General features: G+C 41.1%; 1 protein-coding gene across 2 annotated transcripts in view; it reads left to right on the forward strand.

The window, feature by feature from the left end:
- Positions 1-18,483, forward strand: part of Ube2h (ubiquitin conjugating enzyme E2 H) — a 98,527-nt gene that overhangs the window by 58,966 nt on the left and 21,078 nt on the right. The window contains exons 4-5 of one of the 2 annotated variants that reach the window (XM_028866182.2): positions 4,871-4,910; positions 5,939-5,991. The exons of the other annotated variant lie outside the window; for it this stretch is intronic. Coding sequence (XP_028722015.1) covers positions 4,871-4,910; positions 5,939-5,991 — 93 coding nt within the window. The remainder of the gene's footprint in view (positions 1-4,870; positions 4,911-5,938; positions 5,992-18,483) is intronic. 2 annotated transcript variants of the gene reach the window in all.

Below are 18,483 nucleotides of genomic sequence, written 5' to 3' on the forward strand. Positions count from 1 at the left end.
AGGAAAATTCTAGCTACAGGCTGTCACTATTCCTCGGCTGATCACTCCAACTCTGAGTGTTAGGAGCTGAGATTGAAGCTCTGACTCTAAAGAATGCACGTTCTGAGACACTGAAGGGAGAGATGGCATTTAGTCTGTTTCTGGGTAGCTTTTTCTTTGGTACCGGGAATTGAACCCAGGGCTTCATACTTAAAGAAGCACAAGCCCCACCACCAAGCTGTATTCTCAACCTCTAAATATATTTTAAAAATCAGAACGCGGGCTGGAGAGATGGCTCAGAGGTTAAGAGCACTGGCTGTTCTTCCAGAGGTCCTGAGTTCAATGCCCAGCAACCACATGATGGCTCACAACCATCTGTAATGAGATCTGGTTCCCTCTTCTGGCCTGCAGGCATACATGCAGACAGAACATTGTATACATAATAAATAAATAATCTTTAAAAAAAAAATTCAGACCGCTTGGTTTTGAATTGACTGTTTTCTGAGAACGCTTGTGTGGGCATATGTGTCCTAACATCAAAGTGAATGTTTTCCCTTACTATTTTCTCATAGGAATTCATACACTTACAGTTCATGCATCAGCCACTCAAGAAACCACAATCACTCCAGTCCTGGCTCACTCTGTCCCTGGGATAGAGCTAACTTTTACCTTGGGCATTTCCCCCCTTGCCTGTCATTTGTCTGACCTCGAGTTTCACCAAGATAAATCTGGCAGAATTTACAGATGGGGGTTGACCCCAGGATATTTCTTCACTCACAGATTTGGTCATTGGTGTGTCTGCTAGCAAGTAAAATGTTAAAGATACCTATAGATTTTACACAATTGATATTCAGGGAGTAGAACACTTGCCTAGTGTTCACCAGGCCCTGAATGCAGTCTCTAGTGCTCCCACCCCGGTCTCTGTCTCTAGGACTTGCTGCATTTACTTACCATGTTTCCATAAAAGCTATTGGCAAAATATTTTCTCTTCAAATACCTTCATAATAGTTTCTGGTGAAATGGGAACAAGGGTTGGATGAAATTCTCTTGTTGCAGACACACTCCGTAGTGTGGTGACAGCCTTGCCAAAAGGAAGAGACTGCCAGGGCAAACACGCTCCGGCCTGAGAACCTCCCTTCTCTGAATTCCTAGTTTGTTCTTTCCCAGCCTTCTCTCTTCCGAATCCACAAGTTTCATGTTAGCATCATTGTCCAGATTATAAATGGCTTTGCCAGAAACTCTGCGCACAGCTTGTCCAAGAACAAATGTAAAGGAAATAATGCTCCATTTATTGATTGGCTTTGTTTAAAAAATAAAATAAAATAAAAATAAAACCAATTTGAGCTGAGCGTGGTAGCATATGCCTATAGTCTATGTACTTTGGAAGCAGGAGGATCATTGCAAGTTTGAGGCCAGCAAGGCAGGTTCCAGGCCAGCATGTCTGAAGCACACACATTCATGCTCATATTCTCCCCACCCTTCAAAAGCCTGATATAGCTTTCCAATATCAGATAGTCTGTTGAGGGAGGGATCCAGAAGGATTTGAAAGTCGGGAGGAGGATGAATATGATCAAAGTACATTATAGACATGTATGAAATTCTCAAAAAATAATTTTTGAAAGAAATATGTGTTTAAATAAAAGCCTGCAGTAGGAAGAACTCTCTCTGGTCTGGGAGGGTTTCTCAGGGAGTGTTGGTCTGGTCCTTGAAGGTGACTTGGTCCTTGAAGGCAAAGTTGTCAGTTGATGTTGCTCACTTTGGAATCGTCAGTGGTTTTGTGGCTCTCCATGGTAGTGTAGCACACTGGTAGTTATGTATCAATCATGTTCTAGAATGTTCTACTTAGTGGTGCTGCCTTACAAAGTCACTTTCCTTCGCTGGACATTTCCTTTTAAGCCCTCTGTTCTTGAAGCTCTAGACACTGTTAATAAATCCTAGATTTTGGCCCCCATAGGATCTCTAGAAATTGAATTAGAATGGGGCTTTTAGAGATGACACACCCCAGCTGTTCATCTCCACAGATGACAAAGCAGGCCCATCTTTGGAAGTGAGGTGACTGGCCCAAAGCTTGCAGTTGGCAGCAGAGTGAGGGCCAGAACTTTATTCAGTACTTTGCCCTATACTTGTGCTTCTGCCCTATTTCTCAGAACTCTAATTGTGTTCATTTTTAATTTATTTTCATTTTATGGGCATTGGTGTTTTGTCTGCATGTATATCTGTGTAGGGCGTCAGATCCCCTAGAACAGGAGTTACAGACAGTTGTCAGCTGCCGTGTGGGTGCTGGAATTGAACCCAGGCCCTCTGGAAGAGCAGCCAGTGCTCTTAACTGTCGAGCCTTCTCTCCAGCCCCTGATGCTGTTAATTCTTAGAAGCATACCGGATGCGGGGCTCTGGGCTCCAAGTCTTTTCCTACTAAAGTACATTTATGAAATTTTTTGGTCCTTACTTTTATATATTCTTGTATTCAAAATAGGCCAAATTAAAATTTAGTTGCAAACAGTGTAGAAACTACTTAATTCCAATTGTACTCTCCAGGCCAAAGCCAAAGAAGGGGATACTTTAATCTCTCGTGGACAGTTTTGATATAGTCAGAGCTTGTCACCATCATCATTCCTAATCCTTCAAGGGGCCCCATAGCGTCCGAGTGCTAAGGCGCGTAGGATTCCCATTCATCCCATTTTGTTCGAGATACACCATTGTGTCAGCTGTCAAATACTGGAGGTGCTGGGAACCTGTTGAGCCGTCCTTCAGCAAGCCCGTTTGGTTTGCTGTTTGACACCATCTGTTTAAAAACAAGACTAGGTTGAGATGCTAGGTTCACTGGCTTCTCATCTTCCTCTCATTGAAAGCTCTCTGCCCCCATGCCTTGTCTTTTGTCCTTTATCCCTTCACTTCAGCCAGTGTCTTTGCTGATCTTCAAAAGTATAAATGAAGCCAACTTCTGTGTACTTTTTACCTGGCTGCTTCATTAGCGTAACAAATGCGCTTTTGTGCGCTTTCTCTCTCTCTGTCTCTCTGTCTCTCTGTCTCTGTCTCTCTCTCTCTCTCACACACACACACACACACACACACACACACACACACACACACACACACACACACAGACAGGTGTCTTTCTTGGCCTCAGCTGAGACCTGCAACCACTGCCTCTCACCTTCCTATTTTTTCCCCTTCATAACATTGTCCACCTTCTTGTTGTACAGAGCTCTCCAGACAAGTCCTATCTATAGTCAGCGTGGGGAGCTTCTGCTTCACCAGTGTTCACTGCAGGTTCTAGCAGAAACAGGGTGTTAAAAGTACCAAGAGGGTTATTAATAGTAGCTACCAACTGCTGTAGTTCATGTAGGAGAACCATTCTTAGTTCAGAAGATAGTGACCTCGAACTCACAGAGATCCGCCTGCCTCTGCCTCCCAAGTGCTGGGATTAAAGGCGTGGGCCACCACCGCCGGCAACTTCCAGTATTCTTAAAGCTTAACCTGGATATGTAAATTATTAGTATTTTCCTAGCATTACAAGGAGTTTTTTTCCTTTTAAGACATGAGCACTTCTATTAGCTTGGGATATCTCTTAAGCATCCCTAAATTTCTTTGATGAAAAATTAATATCGATGCAGCCTTCACCAAAGTTATTTATGCGTTACTTTCTTGCTGTAATAGTAGATAAAGCTTTAAACTGTTGATGCATAAAGGTTCTAAAGATAAGAATTAAAGAGTAGGATTATTATTTGGAATGGCTAGAGCAAAGTCTGAAGTGCCTATGCTTTTGTGTTCTAATCCTTGTTACCTAATTTGAGGGATGTTCTAAGGTTTTGGGAATTCACATAAGGCTCCTCTGAGTTTGCCACGTCTATTTCCAGACCTTCTTCCTCTTTTCATGTGTGTTCTCTGATTGTGTCCATACTTTGTCCACAAAGCAGTTACTTGTTCTTATCTTTGGATTTGCTGCTACAGTGACCTCTGGGAGATCAGTGTGCTGTCTCATTTTTGCACCCTGAGTAATGACTGCCCAATAGGTGCTGACAAGCATATTTGGAAGTAACATTAGAGCCTGTGGGAATTGGGATGAGAGAGGAGTGTGGGCCCAGTGATGGTGAGAGTCATCCTAAAGGAACCCATTGGAAGTGTGGGATAGGGGAACATGGTAATACTATGGCACAATAAGGAGCTTGGAGTTTCTTCCTAGGATCGTGTAGTTTGCGGTCGAATATAGTGATTAAATCATTAGTTTTAAGTTTAAAATTAATAAATTCCTCCTTATAATTTAAACAGCAAAATTTTAAGCTTATACTTTTCTCTAGGAATAAATTTTAAAAGTTAGATCTCTGACATATCCAGCTACCTTAGAGAATGTATTTTTAAGTCCTTGCCTTATTTCTTGGTTCCCTCCATTTTAACCAGCATTGACTTTGAGTGGATAGATTCAGAGGAGCTCTTGTGGTTTGGAAGCAGTGTTCTCCTAGCTCCAGCAGCTTCGTTCATGCCCCACTGTGGCCAAATGACACCTGTAGAGATGCTTCTGGAGTTCAAGTGCAGATCTCCAGTGAAGCTAGAGCGGTTCAGCTGCTGTGAACGTTTCTTAGCTTTCATTGTGGCACGAGTTATAAATCATTTAGTATTACATAATATTCTCTTTTGGCAAGTTCTTCATAATTCAGCAGACAATTGCTTTTAAGGTTTTCTTATACAGAAAGCTTCATGGTCCCAAAGTTTGCTTGCTTGTCATAGGACTCGTGAGTTTTAGTTAGTTGGGTTGAGTGGCCAAAGACCTAAGGTTGACAGTCACAGTTTGAGTATTGGCACCTTTTCCAACCCTATATGGTCTCCAGTACTGACAAGTTAGTTCATTTTTCTCTGCATCCTTTGTGCTGCTAATGAACATCTCTTTTTGCAGGATTCATGAATAAAATTTTCCACCCCAACATTGATGAAGCGTAAGTAACTATTTAAAAATGTTTAAATTTGAATTTTCGCAGCAACTGTTCTTGATTAATTAGAGGTCGTCTCTCTTTCCCTGTTGTAAAAGAACCCTCAGTTATCATTTGGGTGTTATGGGAAGGTAGCACTGTATGAATGGTCACTTAGACTGTAGAGTTCTAGGGATGGGATCGTCTACGTCATTGAGGTTCCAGCACAGTTAATGATTGTACTGTTACATTTTTCCATTTTCATGACTGGGATCCAGCTGGAATAACCCACATCTCCATTCTTAAGTGTAGACGCAACTTGAAGACCCATTGTCAGCATATGGATTTACTGTTTTCAGCCCTTAAGATATTTGACAAATGTGAATAATGATAGTTTATCTTAATTATACATTTCTTAATGACTGTTTTTAAATGATTCCATCATAGCTCGTCTTGTCCTTCCAGTGCTGGTTATTTGGACTATACTTTTCTTTGTCCAGCTTCAGTTTTTGCTGTTTCAACAACTGCATAGGAAATTTTTATGAACCTTGTTTGAGTAGGGTACATGTCTACATTGTGCCCCCTAATCTTTAATGCCTTATGTATCCACCATCCTAACGACAGGATGTTCTCTGAGGTAACTCCGGAAAATAGATTCAGGAATTTAGTACGATGTGATACTTTTATCTAATCTGTAGTGCAATAATGTCAGGCTCTCTGCTACCTTATGAAACTTTATGAGAATATGCACACCCTTGGCTGTATAGTGAAATTCTGTCCTCAGGGAATCACAAGGTGGATCTACCCTTGTCCCCTGGGTTAATTCTCAACACTTGTTGCTTCAGGTGTTTTCTTCTTAGTATGGTCGGTCTTGTTCCTTGTTGGATGTAAACAAGGTGCAAAAGAGCTTGTAAATACCTATGCTTCTCATCTTCTTTACTCCCAACTGCATCTTAAAGGATGTTACAAAGTGTTTTTGATAAAATTAGCTGCCAGAAACATGCAACTAGATTTCTAATTTTTTAAAAGTGCCATTTTTTTTCCATCTGTTTCAGGTCAGGAACTGTGTGTCTAGATGTAATTAATCAAACTTGGACAGCTCTCTATGGTGAGTTTGGCCATGGAATATTTTTTGGAGATACTGAGACATTGCCTCAAAAGAATGTTGTTTGGCTTTTCTTCAGTGGTTAATATGTTGTGTTGGGAATGGGAAAGGATTTTGAGGGGCTGAGTGAGAAGGTTTGCTCAATAGAAAAAATGGGGATGGTTAGGGAGATTGGCTCAGTGGTTAAAAGTGCTTGCTGAACAAACATGAGGCTGGACTCTGAATCTCCAGGACTGGTGAAAGTGCCAGGTGGGCATGGGCCTCTCTGTAATTACAGCCTCTCAAGTCGGAGGCTTGGGAAATTCAGTGCAGTCTGGCTAGTCAGACTAGCCAGATCCGGGGCCTCTGGTTTGGTTGAGAGACTCTGCGTCAATGACTAAAGTGGAAAGAACACGTGCACACTACGGAAATGGAAAGAGAAACAGTGTGAAGTGCAAACTTCAGTTTACTAATGCAAGGTTAAAACAAGTTAATGAAGGGCTGAAGAGATGGCTCAAGAATGGTTAACAAAGCCGGGCAGTGCTGGCACACGCCTTGAATCCCCAGCACTTGGGAGACAGAGGCAGGCAGATCTCTGTAAGTTCAAGACCAGCCTGGTCTACAAATCAAGAGTTCCAGGACAGCCAGGTTTACATAGTGAAACCCTGTCTCGAAAAACCAAAAAGAAAAACTGGGGGGAAAAAAATGGTTAACACGCTGCCCTTGCATAGGACCTGAGTTCAGTTTCCTGTACCCATGTCAGGCTGCAGTTGCCTGTAACTTTTCAGTTCCGGGAGATCTGATGACTCTGGCCTCAGGTACCTGCATTTATGTGAATATACCTACCCACCCCCCAACAAATAGACATAATTTTAAACATTTTTTAATCTTTAAAACAAAATTTCTGTGGGCCAGGTGTGGTGACCCACACCTGTAACTCCAGCAGCACTCAGGAAGCCGAGGCAGGAAGAAATCTGAGGGCATTGCTAGCTTGCTGGCTGTACAGGGAGACTGGCTGGAAAATTTTTTTAAAAAAAAAGTACAATTTATAAGATTCTAAATTAAAGGTGCAGCAATATTATGTATATAAACACAAATATATACAAACAAGTTTTTTATGGGTTCTGAAACATGCTGTGGTAGGCATTCCAGGGATCTCTTAGGCATCCTTCAGTTCTGGAAGTGGAGACTCATCCATTGTAACAAATCAACAAATGACTGAGTCAGCTCTTGAGAATACTGTGCGTGTTGAATATTGCAGAGGTGCAGAGGTATGAGGAATAGCAAGCTTTTGGTCCTTGGACTTGAGACCTGCTTGGGGAGCTGACAATAATTAAAAGTCTATTTAAAGTCAATCAGTGATACTAAAGCAAAATATTTTTACCTACAAGTCCAGATCCACAGTCATAATTAGACACTCCCTTTTCTGATGTTCCTACCACATGAGCTTTTCCTGCACTGTTTCTGCTGTTAGTGATCTCTGAATTCATCTTACAGTTCTCTCTTACATCCCCCCTTGACTTGGTATTGGTTTTATGTGTGTGTTCCTATGTGCCTATTTTTTGCTCTATTAGATTGTCGTCTATTTAGGGACTGTTAGGTGTGTGTCTGATTTGTCTTTAAGTCCTGAGACTTTTCTTTTTTTTCTTTTTTTTTTTTTTTTTCTCTTTGGTTTTTCCAGACAGGGTTTCTCTGTGTAGCTTTGTGCCTTTCCTGGAACTCACTCTGTAGCCCAGGCTGGCCTCGAACTCACAGAGATCCGCCTGGTTCTGCCTCCCAAGTGCTGGGATTAAAGGCATGCGCCACCGCCGCCCAGCAAGTCCTGAGACTTTTAACACAATGCCTCTCACTAAAAAAGGGTTGCAAGAAGGCCTAATAGATAAGAGTTGTTGAAGACACAAGAAAAGGAAGGAACCTGCATTGTCCAGAGATGGTTTCCTAAAGACTGTGAGGAGAGCCTGGAGTGGTGGTCACACCTTTAACCCCAGAGCTTGAGAGGCAGAGGCAGAAGGATCTCTTAAGGTTGAATTAGCCCAGTCAAGAGACCAGTTTCCCAAAAAATTAGACAAATGAAAAAGACTCCTGCGAAGATAAGGATGGGTATATGGGAGAAGTTGGAGCGAGGAACAGGAAAGGAGAATTTGTATTCTCAAAATAGAAAAGAAATTTAAAAGACAATGCTCATGAGAGCTTTTTCTACTGTTGGTCTACCCACAGCCTGAAAGCCACCTTTCTCAGGCTGGTTAGTTGATGAGATCACTGAGGATGGTTAGTTGCCAGCAGCACATAGTTCACTCATTTCAGAAGTATTTCCTCTGGAAGTCTGTCTCCTTATCTTTATGTGGCTGTCCCTTTTCTCAACCTCAGGCATTACTTTCTCAGAGATGCCTCCTTTCCTAGCCAGCCTATCATATAACATCTTGTTTTGTGTTTATTTTAAAGCTATTTATTGATCTACTGGATTGTAAGCTCCGGTAGAGTAGGACTTCATAAATTTTGTGCATTTGCAACCACTTTTAGCTCAAGAAAAACTGTTTTTGTTGTTGTTGTTTTGGTTTTGTTGTTTGTTTTCCAAGACAGAGTTACTCTATGTAGCAGCCCTGACTGTGCTGGAACTCACTCTGTAGACCAGGCTGGCCTCGAACTCACAGAAATCTTCCTGCCTCTGCCTCCTGAGTGTTAGGATTAGAAGAGAAACCTGTAAAAATTTCTTTTTTATGTTTAAGGGAGTTCTGCCTGTTTGTGTATGTGTACCACTTGCCTGCTCAGAGCCTGTGGAGGCCAGAAGGATCAGCTGACTTTAAGCAGCTGAACCCAGCCCCTAGCCCCAGACGGTTTTCTGTGACCATGGATATATAAGCTTACACAACAAGTACACAAATTAAACATCTACTGGTAACAAACAATATTTTAAAACAATTCTTTGAGCTGGGCAGTGGTGGTGCACTTTAATTCCAGCTCTCGGGAGGCAGAGGCAGGCGGAGGCAGGCAGATCTTGTGAGTTCGAGGCCAGCCTGGTCTACAGAGTGAGTTCCAGGACAGGCTCCTAAGCTGTACAAAGAAACCCTGTCTCGAAAAAAAAACAAAATAAAAAACAAAACAAAACAATTCTTTGGCATGTATATGATTTTACTGTTTATTAAAAATGAAAGCAAACTTGCATGCTAATAGAGGGTGATGAATTTGTATATTTTTAAGGAATTAAATATTGACTGAATATTTGATACTACCAAGTATAGAGCATCTTGGATGTCAATACTGAAGGCCACCCATTGTAGAATATTATTTTAAAATGTGTTACATTTATTTATGCTGTGGAACATTTGTTTAATGATGCAAAGATGTGTTGCATTCCTTTATATTGCATTTGTTTAACTCTGTGCAGCTGTGATTCTTTGCCTAAAACACCTGATGGTCTAATAAAGAGCTGAATGGCCAGTAGTGAGGCAGGAGAAAGGATAAGCGGGGTTGGCAGACAGAGAGGATAAATAGGAGATGTCTGGGAGGAAAAAAGAAGGAAGAAAGATCAAGGAACGAGAGGAAGGAGGAAGACTTCAAGGGCCAGCCACCTAGCTACACACCTACACAGGCAGACTCGCAGCAAGAAGAAGGAAAAGGTGTATAGTAATAGAGAAAGAGGAAAGCCCCAAGGCAAAAGGTAGATGGACTAATTTTAGTTAAGAAAAGCTGGCTAGAAACAAGCCAAGCCAAGGGCAGGCATTTATGATTAAGAATAAGCTTCCATGTGTGGTTTTATTTGGGAGCTGGGTGGCAGGTCCCCCAAAAGAGTAAAGAGTAATTTAAAAAAAAAAAAAAAAAAAGCTAGTAACAGTCACCTTGATTAATATATAATACAAGATAACAGATATGTGTGGGAACATTTAAAAAGATGTTAGAACTTCTAACTTGATACTTACATGCAGAGGAGAAATAGAGGAAATATCAAAGTATTTGTTTTTTTGTACTTAAACCATTATTTATATATGAGCAGAAAACTTGCACAGTAAAAACATGACAGTTCTCAACACACTGCAGTCTTGGGTCTGAGCTCAGGTGTATCAGGCAGCATTCATTGACATGGAATAGCATGACGGCACATGCACCGCAAAGCACACGTGTGTGTTCAGAACCAGGGCTGCAGTGAAGTCCACAATGCAGCCCAGGCAAGTGCTGCTGAGGTCTTTGCATTTCTTCTGTGTTTGATTTTTAATTAATTTTGGTTGCTGCATTTTCTTAAATGTTTAACTTTTTCCAAAATATTTACTTTTTTTCATTCTCTCCCTATACACATGGGGTCAGTGTCCACAGTTGTAAGAAACTAAATAATAGAGGAGGGCCTTGTCTTGGTATATTTACACCTGTACTCCTAGAATAGTGTCTTCTGTACAGTAAGTTTCAACCATTTGTTGAACTAAAAAGACAAGACAACCAGAGCACACACACTCCAAGGGTGACTGTGTGTGTGTTTGCACGTGTGTGTGTATGTATGTATATAAACCTATGTGTATTTAGATAGACAGTGCATTTCTGTCAAGCTGCCTGAAATATTTGACGTAATGTTTTTTCTTAAACTGCATTCACATTTTAGAAATGTACCTAGCAAAACATTACAGCTTTGTTCCAGTTACACTCAAGTAAGTTAGATTGAATTTCACTAACTCTTACACAACTGTCCAGAAAACCTTTCTAGAAAAAGTTTGCCGATTCTCAAGGACCTCACATCTCCAGAAGTTTTTAACAGATTTATTCATTGTAATTCATGTGAGTCACACACTTAATGTTTTTGTTTATCAGCTATGTGCAAGCTATCACCACTGTTCACCAGCCCCAAAAGAAAGATGCTTGTTAACTACACACACACACACACACACACACACACACACACACACACACACTGGCCCTAGAGAACCACCAGTCTGCTTTTTATATTTCTAGGTTTATTTGCTCTGAACATTCTTTACCAACTATGTGCCCTTTGGTGATGGCTATTTTCAGTTTGCAGAGTTTTAGAAGGCTCATCCCAGTTAATAGCATGTATCAGAATCTTTTTTTCATGACTGAATATTATTCTGTTGTTAACACATTTTATTGATGTGTTTATCAGATGATGGCATTTGAGTAGTGCTTTGGTAACTATTGGTGCACAAATTTTTTTAAAAAGTTGAAATCTATTTATGTTATGTGTATGGGTGTTTGACCTACATGTATGTGTCTGCACTGTGTGTGTGTGTGTACAGTGTCTGCAGAGGCCAGAAGAAGGTGTTAGACCTCCCGGAATTGGAGTTAACAGCTCTTGTGAGGCACCCTGTGGGGGCTGGGAACAGAACCTAGGTTCTCAGGAAGAGCGGTCAGTACTCTGCCCACTGAGCCATCTCTCCAGCCTTGACGTACAAGTCTTGATGTGGTCGTGTGCTTTCACTTCTCTTTGCAAAGTTGCCGCACCATCTTAAAAATCCTGTCAGAAACTGTGAGACTGTCAGAAAAGAGTTAAAGTAGAAGCCAGTGTGACTGACAGTCACACCTACAAAATGTTAGTGTATGGTTTTGTATTCTCTTGTAAAGCATTTTATAAGCAACAAGTGCTAAGCCGCATTGGTCAAAGAGAATTGAAAGTACATTTCCACAGTACACAGTTGCGTTTTTCTAAGTGTTCCACGACATGAGTGTGTCCATTCTGACACTACAGGTAAGTGCAGGAAAACAAATACTTGCAGATAGTAGTCAAAGGTAATGAGCGTGTGAAGATTGCTTTGACATTTGCCTCTAAACATAGAATATTTCTCTAGAAAATTCAACATGTCCAGGAAAGGCACAAAGCTACACAGAGAAACCCTGTCTCAAAAAATCAAAAAAAAAAAAAAGAAAAAAGAAAGAAAATTCAACATGTGTCAAGTATTGGTAGAGTTGGTTCAAATGCCCATGAAGTTTTTTGTGGGAGTTTTTTAAGACTTATCTGATTTTGAGAACTGAACTTTTGTTGCAGACTGCTAAAGCCTCTCGTATTGAAGGTTAGTACATAATTGGTGAATCCTGAGACACTCCATTTCCTGCAATAATTCTTAAGAGGACCTTAGTTTGGTAGGGTTCAGCTGGGCAGTGGTGGCGCACACCTTTAATCCCAGCACTTGGGAAGCGGAGAGGGGGCAGCATGCAGGCGAATCTCTCTGAGTTTGGGCTAGCCTAGTTTATAGAGTGAGTTCCAGGACAGCTAATGCTACACAGAGAACCCTGTCTCAAAAAAACAAAAAAAAGAAAAAGAAAATCCTAGTACAATGGCTCCAAAAATTTTTTCTAACATAAGACTAAATAATTAGAGAAAGATGCCCTGTTAACGTAAGTATGCAACTGAAAAGCAAAAGGCTTAGCCTGGCCCCCAAAACTTATTAGAACACTTTACCACCTACTTCTGAGTACCTGGAGAGAGGCAGGGAGAAGCTGGCGGTAAGGTTTCCTGCTGTTCAGTGTGCAGGGGCATGTGCTATACAATGGGCACAAGTGTGTTTAGAATAGCCATTCCAGCTGAAGTTTCAGATCCGTACTTGCCATAGCATAATACTAAGCACTATTCGTGCTAGCAGTAAATTTAGTCCCTCATCCCTTTTGCCAAATAAAGCCGGTTGCTGGTGGCCTATATGACTGGCACATGGCTTCTGTTCTCATCGTATTGTCTTTGCTGAGCACACACAAAGCTTGTTGGTTCAGAAGTTCCAAATTGGAATGATCATAATTTAATCACCAAGTAATTTTATATTACTTAATATTGCCAGAGAATTCATTATAGTGGGTAATGTGGTTACTTCTGTAAAGATGATGTCATCAATCTGAAGTTCTCTATCTAGCATTTATCTAGTAGTTATCCAATGTGCTCCTAATGACATTAAGAGAAAATAGCAGATGGCAGAATTGATTTGCTCTGACTTACAGCACAGTAGCATCTTACATCCCTTCCTGTTCTTGCAAGACAGCCATGATAAAAGCACTGGGAAACTTAAACTGCAACTAAGGGCTTCTGGATTTCAGGGTCAAAGACAAATGAAATTTAAGAATTGGTGGAGGGGGCGCTGGAGAGATGGCTCAGAGGTTAAGATCAGGGACTGTTCTTCCAGAGGACCTGAGTTCAATTCCCAGCACCCACATGGCAGCTCACAACTGTGTGTAATTTCAGTTCCAAGGGACCCAACACCCATGGCAAAACACCAATGCACATTAGATAGATAGATGGATGGATGGATGGATGGATGGATGGATGGATGGATGGATGGATGGATGGATAGATAGATAGATAGATAGATAGATAGATAGATAGATAGATAGATAGATAGATAGAGACAGACAGACAGACAGACAGACAGACAGACAGACAGACAGACAGAGGGTCTGGAGAGGGATGGCTCACCAGTTAAGCTCACTTGGTGTTTTTCCAGTTCTTCCAGAGTTTGTTTCCAGTATCCATATCAGGTACCTCACAACCTACCTTACTTTTGTAAGTCTTATTCTTACTCCATGATATGCTATGTAGTTGGGTGGCTGGCCTCTAGAGTCTTCCTTGTTCTCTGGCTTCTTTCTTTTCTCTTTCCTCCCAGATTTCTCCTTCTATTTATTCTCTCTGCCTGCCAGCCCCACCTATCCTTTCTCCTGCCTTGCTACTGGCCATTCAGTTCTTTATTAGACCATCAGGTGTTTTAGACAGGCAAAGTAATACATCTTCACAGAGTTAAACAAATGCACTATAAACAAAAGTAACACACCTTGAAATAATATTCTATAATACCTGATTTGTTTTTTCTTTGTTTATGATGCATAGGTAAAAATCTTTTTTTTTTTTTTTTTTTTTTTTTTTTTTTTTTTTTTTTCGGAATTTCTCTGTGTAGCTTTGCGCTTTCTGGAGTCATTGTAGCCAGGCTGCTCGCTCACAGAGATCCACCTGGCTCTGCCTTCCGAGTGCTGGGATTAAGGCGTGAGCCACCACGCTTGGCTTGGTAAAAATCTTTCTTATAGGTAGATTTCTTACACATGGATTCTTAGCTTGTAATTGCATGAAGTTATCATACCCTTTTTTTTTTTTTTTTTTTTGTGCGGGGAGAGTTGGGTTTTGGGTTTTTGTTTTTGTTTTTTCTGTTATCAGCTTGATACAGTATAAATTCTTATCCTAATAGTGATAGTGAAATGTTTCATTGAGTCTTGCCCAGTAATTGAGTAAAACCAAAACTTATTATAAGCCACAGTCATCCTAGGGTCCCCTCTGCTGCTATGTAGCCTCCCTGGTTCTGTGGGTTGCAGTCTGATTGTTCTTTGCTTTATATCTAGTATCCACTTATAAGTGAGTACATACCATGTTGTCCTTCTGGATTTGGGTTACCTCACTCAGGATGATATTTTCTAGTTCCATTCATTTGCCTGCAAATTTCATGCTGTCATTGTTTTTCTCTGCTGAGTAGTACTCCATTGTGTATATGTACCACATTTTCTCAATCCATTCTTCAGTTGAGGGACATCTAGGTTGTTTCCAGGTTCTGGCTATTACAAATAGTGCTGCTATGAACATAGTTGAGCATGTATCTTTATGATATGAATCAGCATTCCTTGGGTATATGCCCAAGAGTGGTATGTCTGGGTCTTGAGGTAGATCGATTTCCAATTTTCTGAGAAACCACCATACTGACTGTACAACAGTGGTTGTACAAGTTTACATTTCCACCAACAGTGGAGGAGTGTTCCCTTTGCTCCGCATCCTCTCCAACATTGACTGTCATTAGTGTTTTTGATCATGGCCATTCTGACAGGTGTGAGGTGATATCAGAGTCGTTTTGATTTACATTTTTCTGATGATTAAGGGTGTTGAGCATTTCTTTAAATGTCTTTCAGCCATTTTTGATTCTTTTGAGAATTCTCTGTTTAGCTCTTTAGCCCATTTTTTAATTGGATTGTTCATTATTTTGATATCTAGTTTCTTGAGTTCTTTATATACTTTGGAGATCAGTCCTCTGTCTGGTGGTGTTTTGTTTGATTGTTTTTTAGGACAGGATTTCTCTGTATAACAGCTCAGGCTGTCCTGGAACTCTTGTAGACCAGGCTGGCCTTGAACTCACAGAGATTCACCTGCCTCTGCCTCTTGAGTGCTGAGATTAAAGGCACGTGCCGCCGCCGCCACCACCCAGCTTGTTTTGTTTTTGTTTTAATCAGTTTAATCAGTAGCTTTGCTGTCCTGGAACTTGCTCTGTAGAACAGGCTAGTCTCAAACTCAGATCCACCTGCCTCCACCTTCCAAGTGCTGGGACTTTCAGGTCTGGCTTTTTATTATTTTCTTAGATTAACAACAACTGAATTATTGCCTAGTAGTTAAAAGTTTTAATAACAAGCTCAGTAACTAAGTAACCTCCACTAGCCAGATTGATTTCAGATGAACTGCCTTCATTAGGAAGGTTAATAATAAATCCTAGTATAAGATAAGCAAGGTTGTGTCAGGTTTGAACTACAGTGACCTAAAACCACCCAAGTAAGGTGAGAAGTGTTTTGAGATTGACTAGGTGATGAATGGTGTCTTCAAGAGCTGCTTGTCTGAGATATATAGAAGTATGCATTTTTTTTAGATCATCCTCAGTTTATATACATTGGGGAAGGAACTATTAAGCAATTAATGGGAAAGAATTTTATATGTGGGTTTAGGTAGCTTTATTTTTAAGATTTATTTTTATTTTATTTGGATGAATATTTTGCCTATGTGTATGTCTTTGCACCACACGCTTGCGTAGTGCCCTCTGAGGCCAGAAGAGGACATCAGATTTCCCAGAAACTGGAGGTACAGACAGTTGTGAGCCACCACGTAGGTGCTGGGAATCGAACCCAGGTCCTTGAGAAGAGCAACCAGTGTTCTTAACCACTGAGCCATCCCTCTAGCCCCTATTTTATCTTCAGACAGAGGCTCACTATGTAGCCTTGGCTGGCCTAGAGCTCACCATTGTGGACTCAGACTCAGACATCCACCTGCCTCTGCCTCACAAGTACTGAGATTAAAGGAATACACTACCAATTCCAGCCTAGAATGCTTTTCCCGTGGTCCATATAATGGATATATTTCTCAGTGAAAAGCACTTACTACCATGTACAGAGCCGTGGGTTTGATCTCCAATATCAGAATAAATATGTAAGTAAATAAATAATATGCATACATTCATACAGTTGGTTCATATGTTCAGATTGTACTTGGTGGAACATGTTAGTGTTCTCTGGGTTTTAGGGTGCTACGTCTTTGTTGTTGCTCCTTCCCACAGAGAACAGAACTACCTGGTTTAAAATACTGGAAAGACAAAGTACTAAGTGAAATTCACTAAACACATCATGTATGTTAAAAGTTCAAGTATGTGACTTAATTCTTAATTCCTGCTAACTTCTCTATTTAGGCTTTTTAGCTGCATAGACATTCTGTTAAAAGAGATTTCACAACAAACATTAATGAGAGCAGATCTTCCATTTCATCAACACATAGACTTAAGTCTCTCTCCCCCCCCCTCCTCCTTCCTCCCCCGCCCCTACCCTACCCATAGCTGTGTGTCTGGGGGTTTTTGCTCTTTATTTTGAGACTGGATCTCACTGTGTAACACAGGCTGGCCTTGAAGTCCTCCTGCCTCTTCCTCCTGATTGTACAGGTTTGTGTCACCAAACCCAGCTAATTATAATACATTCTTGAATCCATCGGTTAGCAGTTAAGTTGTGAAACATGAACTGGTCCAGATGTGATGCATTTACATTTGCAGTATGTTAGTGTGTGCCACACGTGCTATAGGAGGTCTGTGGTAGGCTGCTCTAGGCTAGCAGAGATTCAGGGGCTTCCTTGCTCCAGAAGCATTTATTTTAGAGAATGTTACTTTTAATCTCATTTTTTAAAAGTCAGTCTACCTAAGAATATTTCTGATTAACTTTACTAAAATTTTATTCCAAAGATGTCTGCTACCTTTTATAGCACCCTTATCAAGTTTTTCTCACCCGTAACTGTCCAAGTTATATGCAGTATAGGGTTGTCTGGTTGTTTAGCTGCATAGGTATTGTGGTTTGAGTATGAAATGTCTCCAGCAGGCTCATGTGTTGAACAGTTGGCCCCCACCTGGTAGTGCTATTTTGGGAGGTGGTAGAAACTTTAGGAGGTGGATCTAGCTGGAGGAAGGGGGTCACTGGAGGCATGTGTTTGACACTTATACTCAGTACCTGGTCTCTTACTTGCTGTCTGCTCTGACCAACAAGAACCTCCTCTGTGTTCTATCCAAAAGTCCATGGGGCCAAGAAGCCATTGGATGTGCCAATAAGTCTTGCTCCTTTAGGTTGGTATTTGAGGTAGTGGACTTAATTTGTGCAGATATAACTAATGCAGGGCTAGAGAGATGGCTCAGTGGTTAGACTTCTTGCTGTACAACCATGAAGACCTAACCCCGGTGTTCATATAACAGTGCATGTACTCAAGTACACCTATCATACAAATAAACACTTTCCTAACAAAGTAACTAACGGGCCAGGCATGGTGTGCATCCCTTTAATCCAAGCAGTAGGGAAGCAGAGACAGGTGGATCTCTGAGTTTGAGTCCAAGCCTGGTCCATGTAGTGAATTCCAGAACAGCCAAGACAAGTGAGACCCTGTCTTAACCGATGATGATGATGATGGCGGCGGCAGCCTTGTTGGAGTGGGTATGGCCTTGTTGGAGGAAGTGTGTCACTGTAGGGGCAGGCTTTGAGCTCTCATACCCAAGCCACACCCAGTGAGATAGTTAACTTCCTTTTGCCTGCAAGTCAAGATGTAGGCACTCAGCTACTTCTCCAGCACCATGTCTTGTGCCACCATGTTGTACCATGATGACAATGGACTAAACCTCTGAACTGTAAGCCACCCAATTCAATGTTTCTTTATAAGAGTTGCCATGGAGCCGGGCAGTGGTGGTGCACGCCTTTAATCCCAGCACTTGGGAGGCAGAGCCGGGCAGATCTCTGAGTTCGAGGCCAGCCTGGTCTACAGAGTGAGATCCAGGACAGGCACCAGAGCTACACAGAGAAACCCTGTCTCAAAAAATAACAACAACCAAAAATAAAAAAAAGAGTTGCCGGGCTGGAGAGATGGCTCAGAGGTTAAGAGCACCAGCTGCTCTTCCAGAGTTCCTGAGTTCAATTCCCAGCAACTACATGGTGGCTCACAACCATCTGTAATGAGATTTGGTGCCCTCTTCTGTATACATAATAAATAAATAAATCTTAAAAAAAAAAAAAAAAAAAAAAAAAAGAGTTGCCATGATCATGGTGTCTCTTCACAGCAGTAGAAACCCTAACTGAGACAACAGAATTTCTCTCTCTCTCTCTCTCTCTCTCTCTCTCTCTCTCTCTCTCTCTCTCTCTCTCGAATCTCGTATTTTTTTACTGTTCACATACTGTAAGCAGGAGAAACAACTGTAAAATGTTTAAATAAGTCTTCAGTCTGAAATTGTCTAGGAGCTGGTAAAAGATGGTTTTGAATTTATTAATTAGCCTAAAATTATA

Source organism: Peromyscus leucopus, chromosome 3 (assembly GCF_004664715.2).
Source record: "Peromyscus leucopus breed LL Stock chromosome 3, UCI_PerLeu_2.1, whole genome shotgun sequence".
Lineage (NCBI taxonomy): Eukaryota > Metazoa > Chordata > Mammalia > Rodentia > Cricetidae > Peromyscus > Peromyscus leucopus.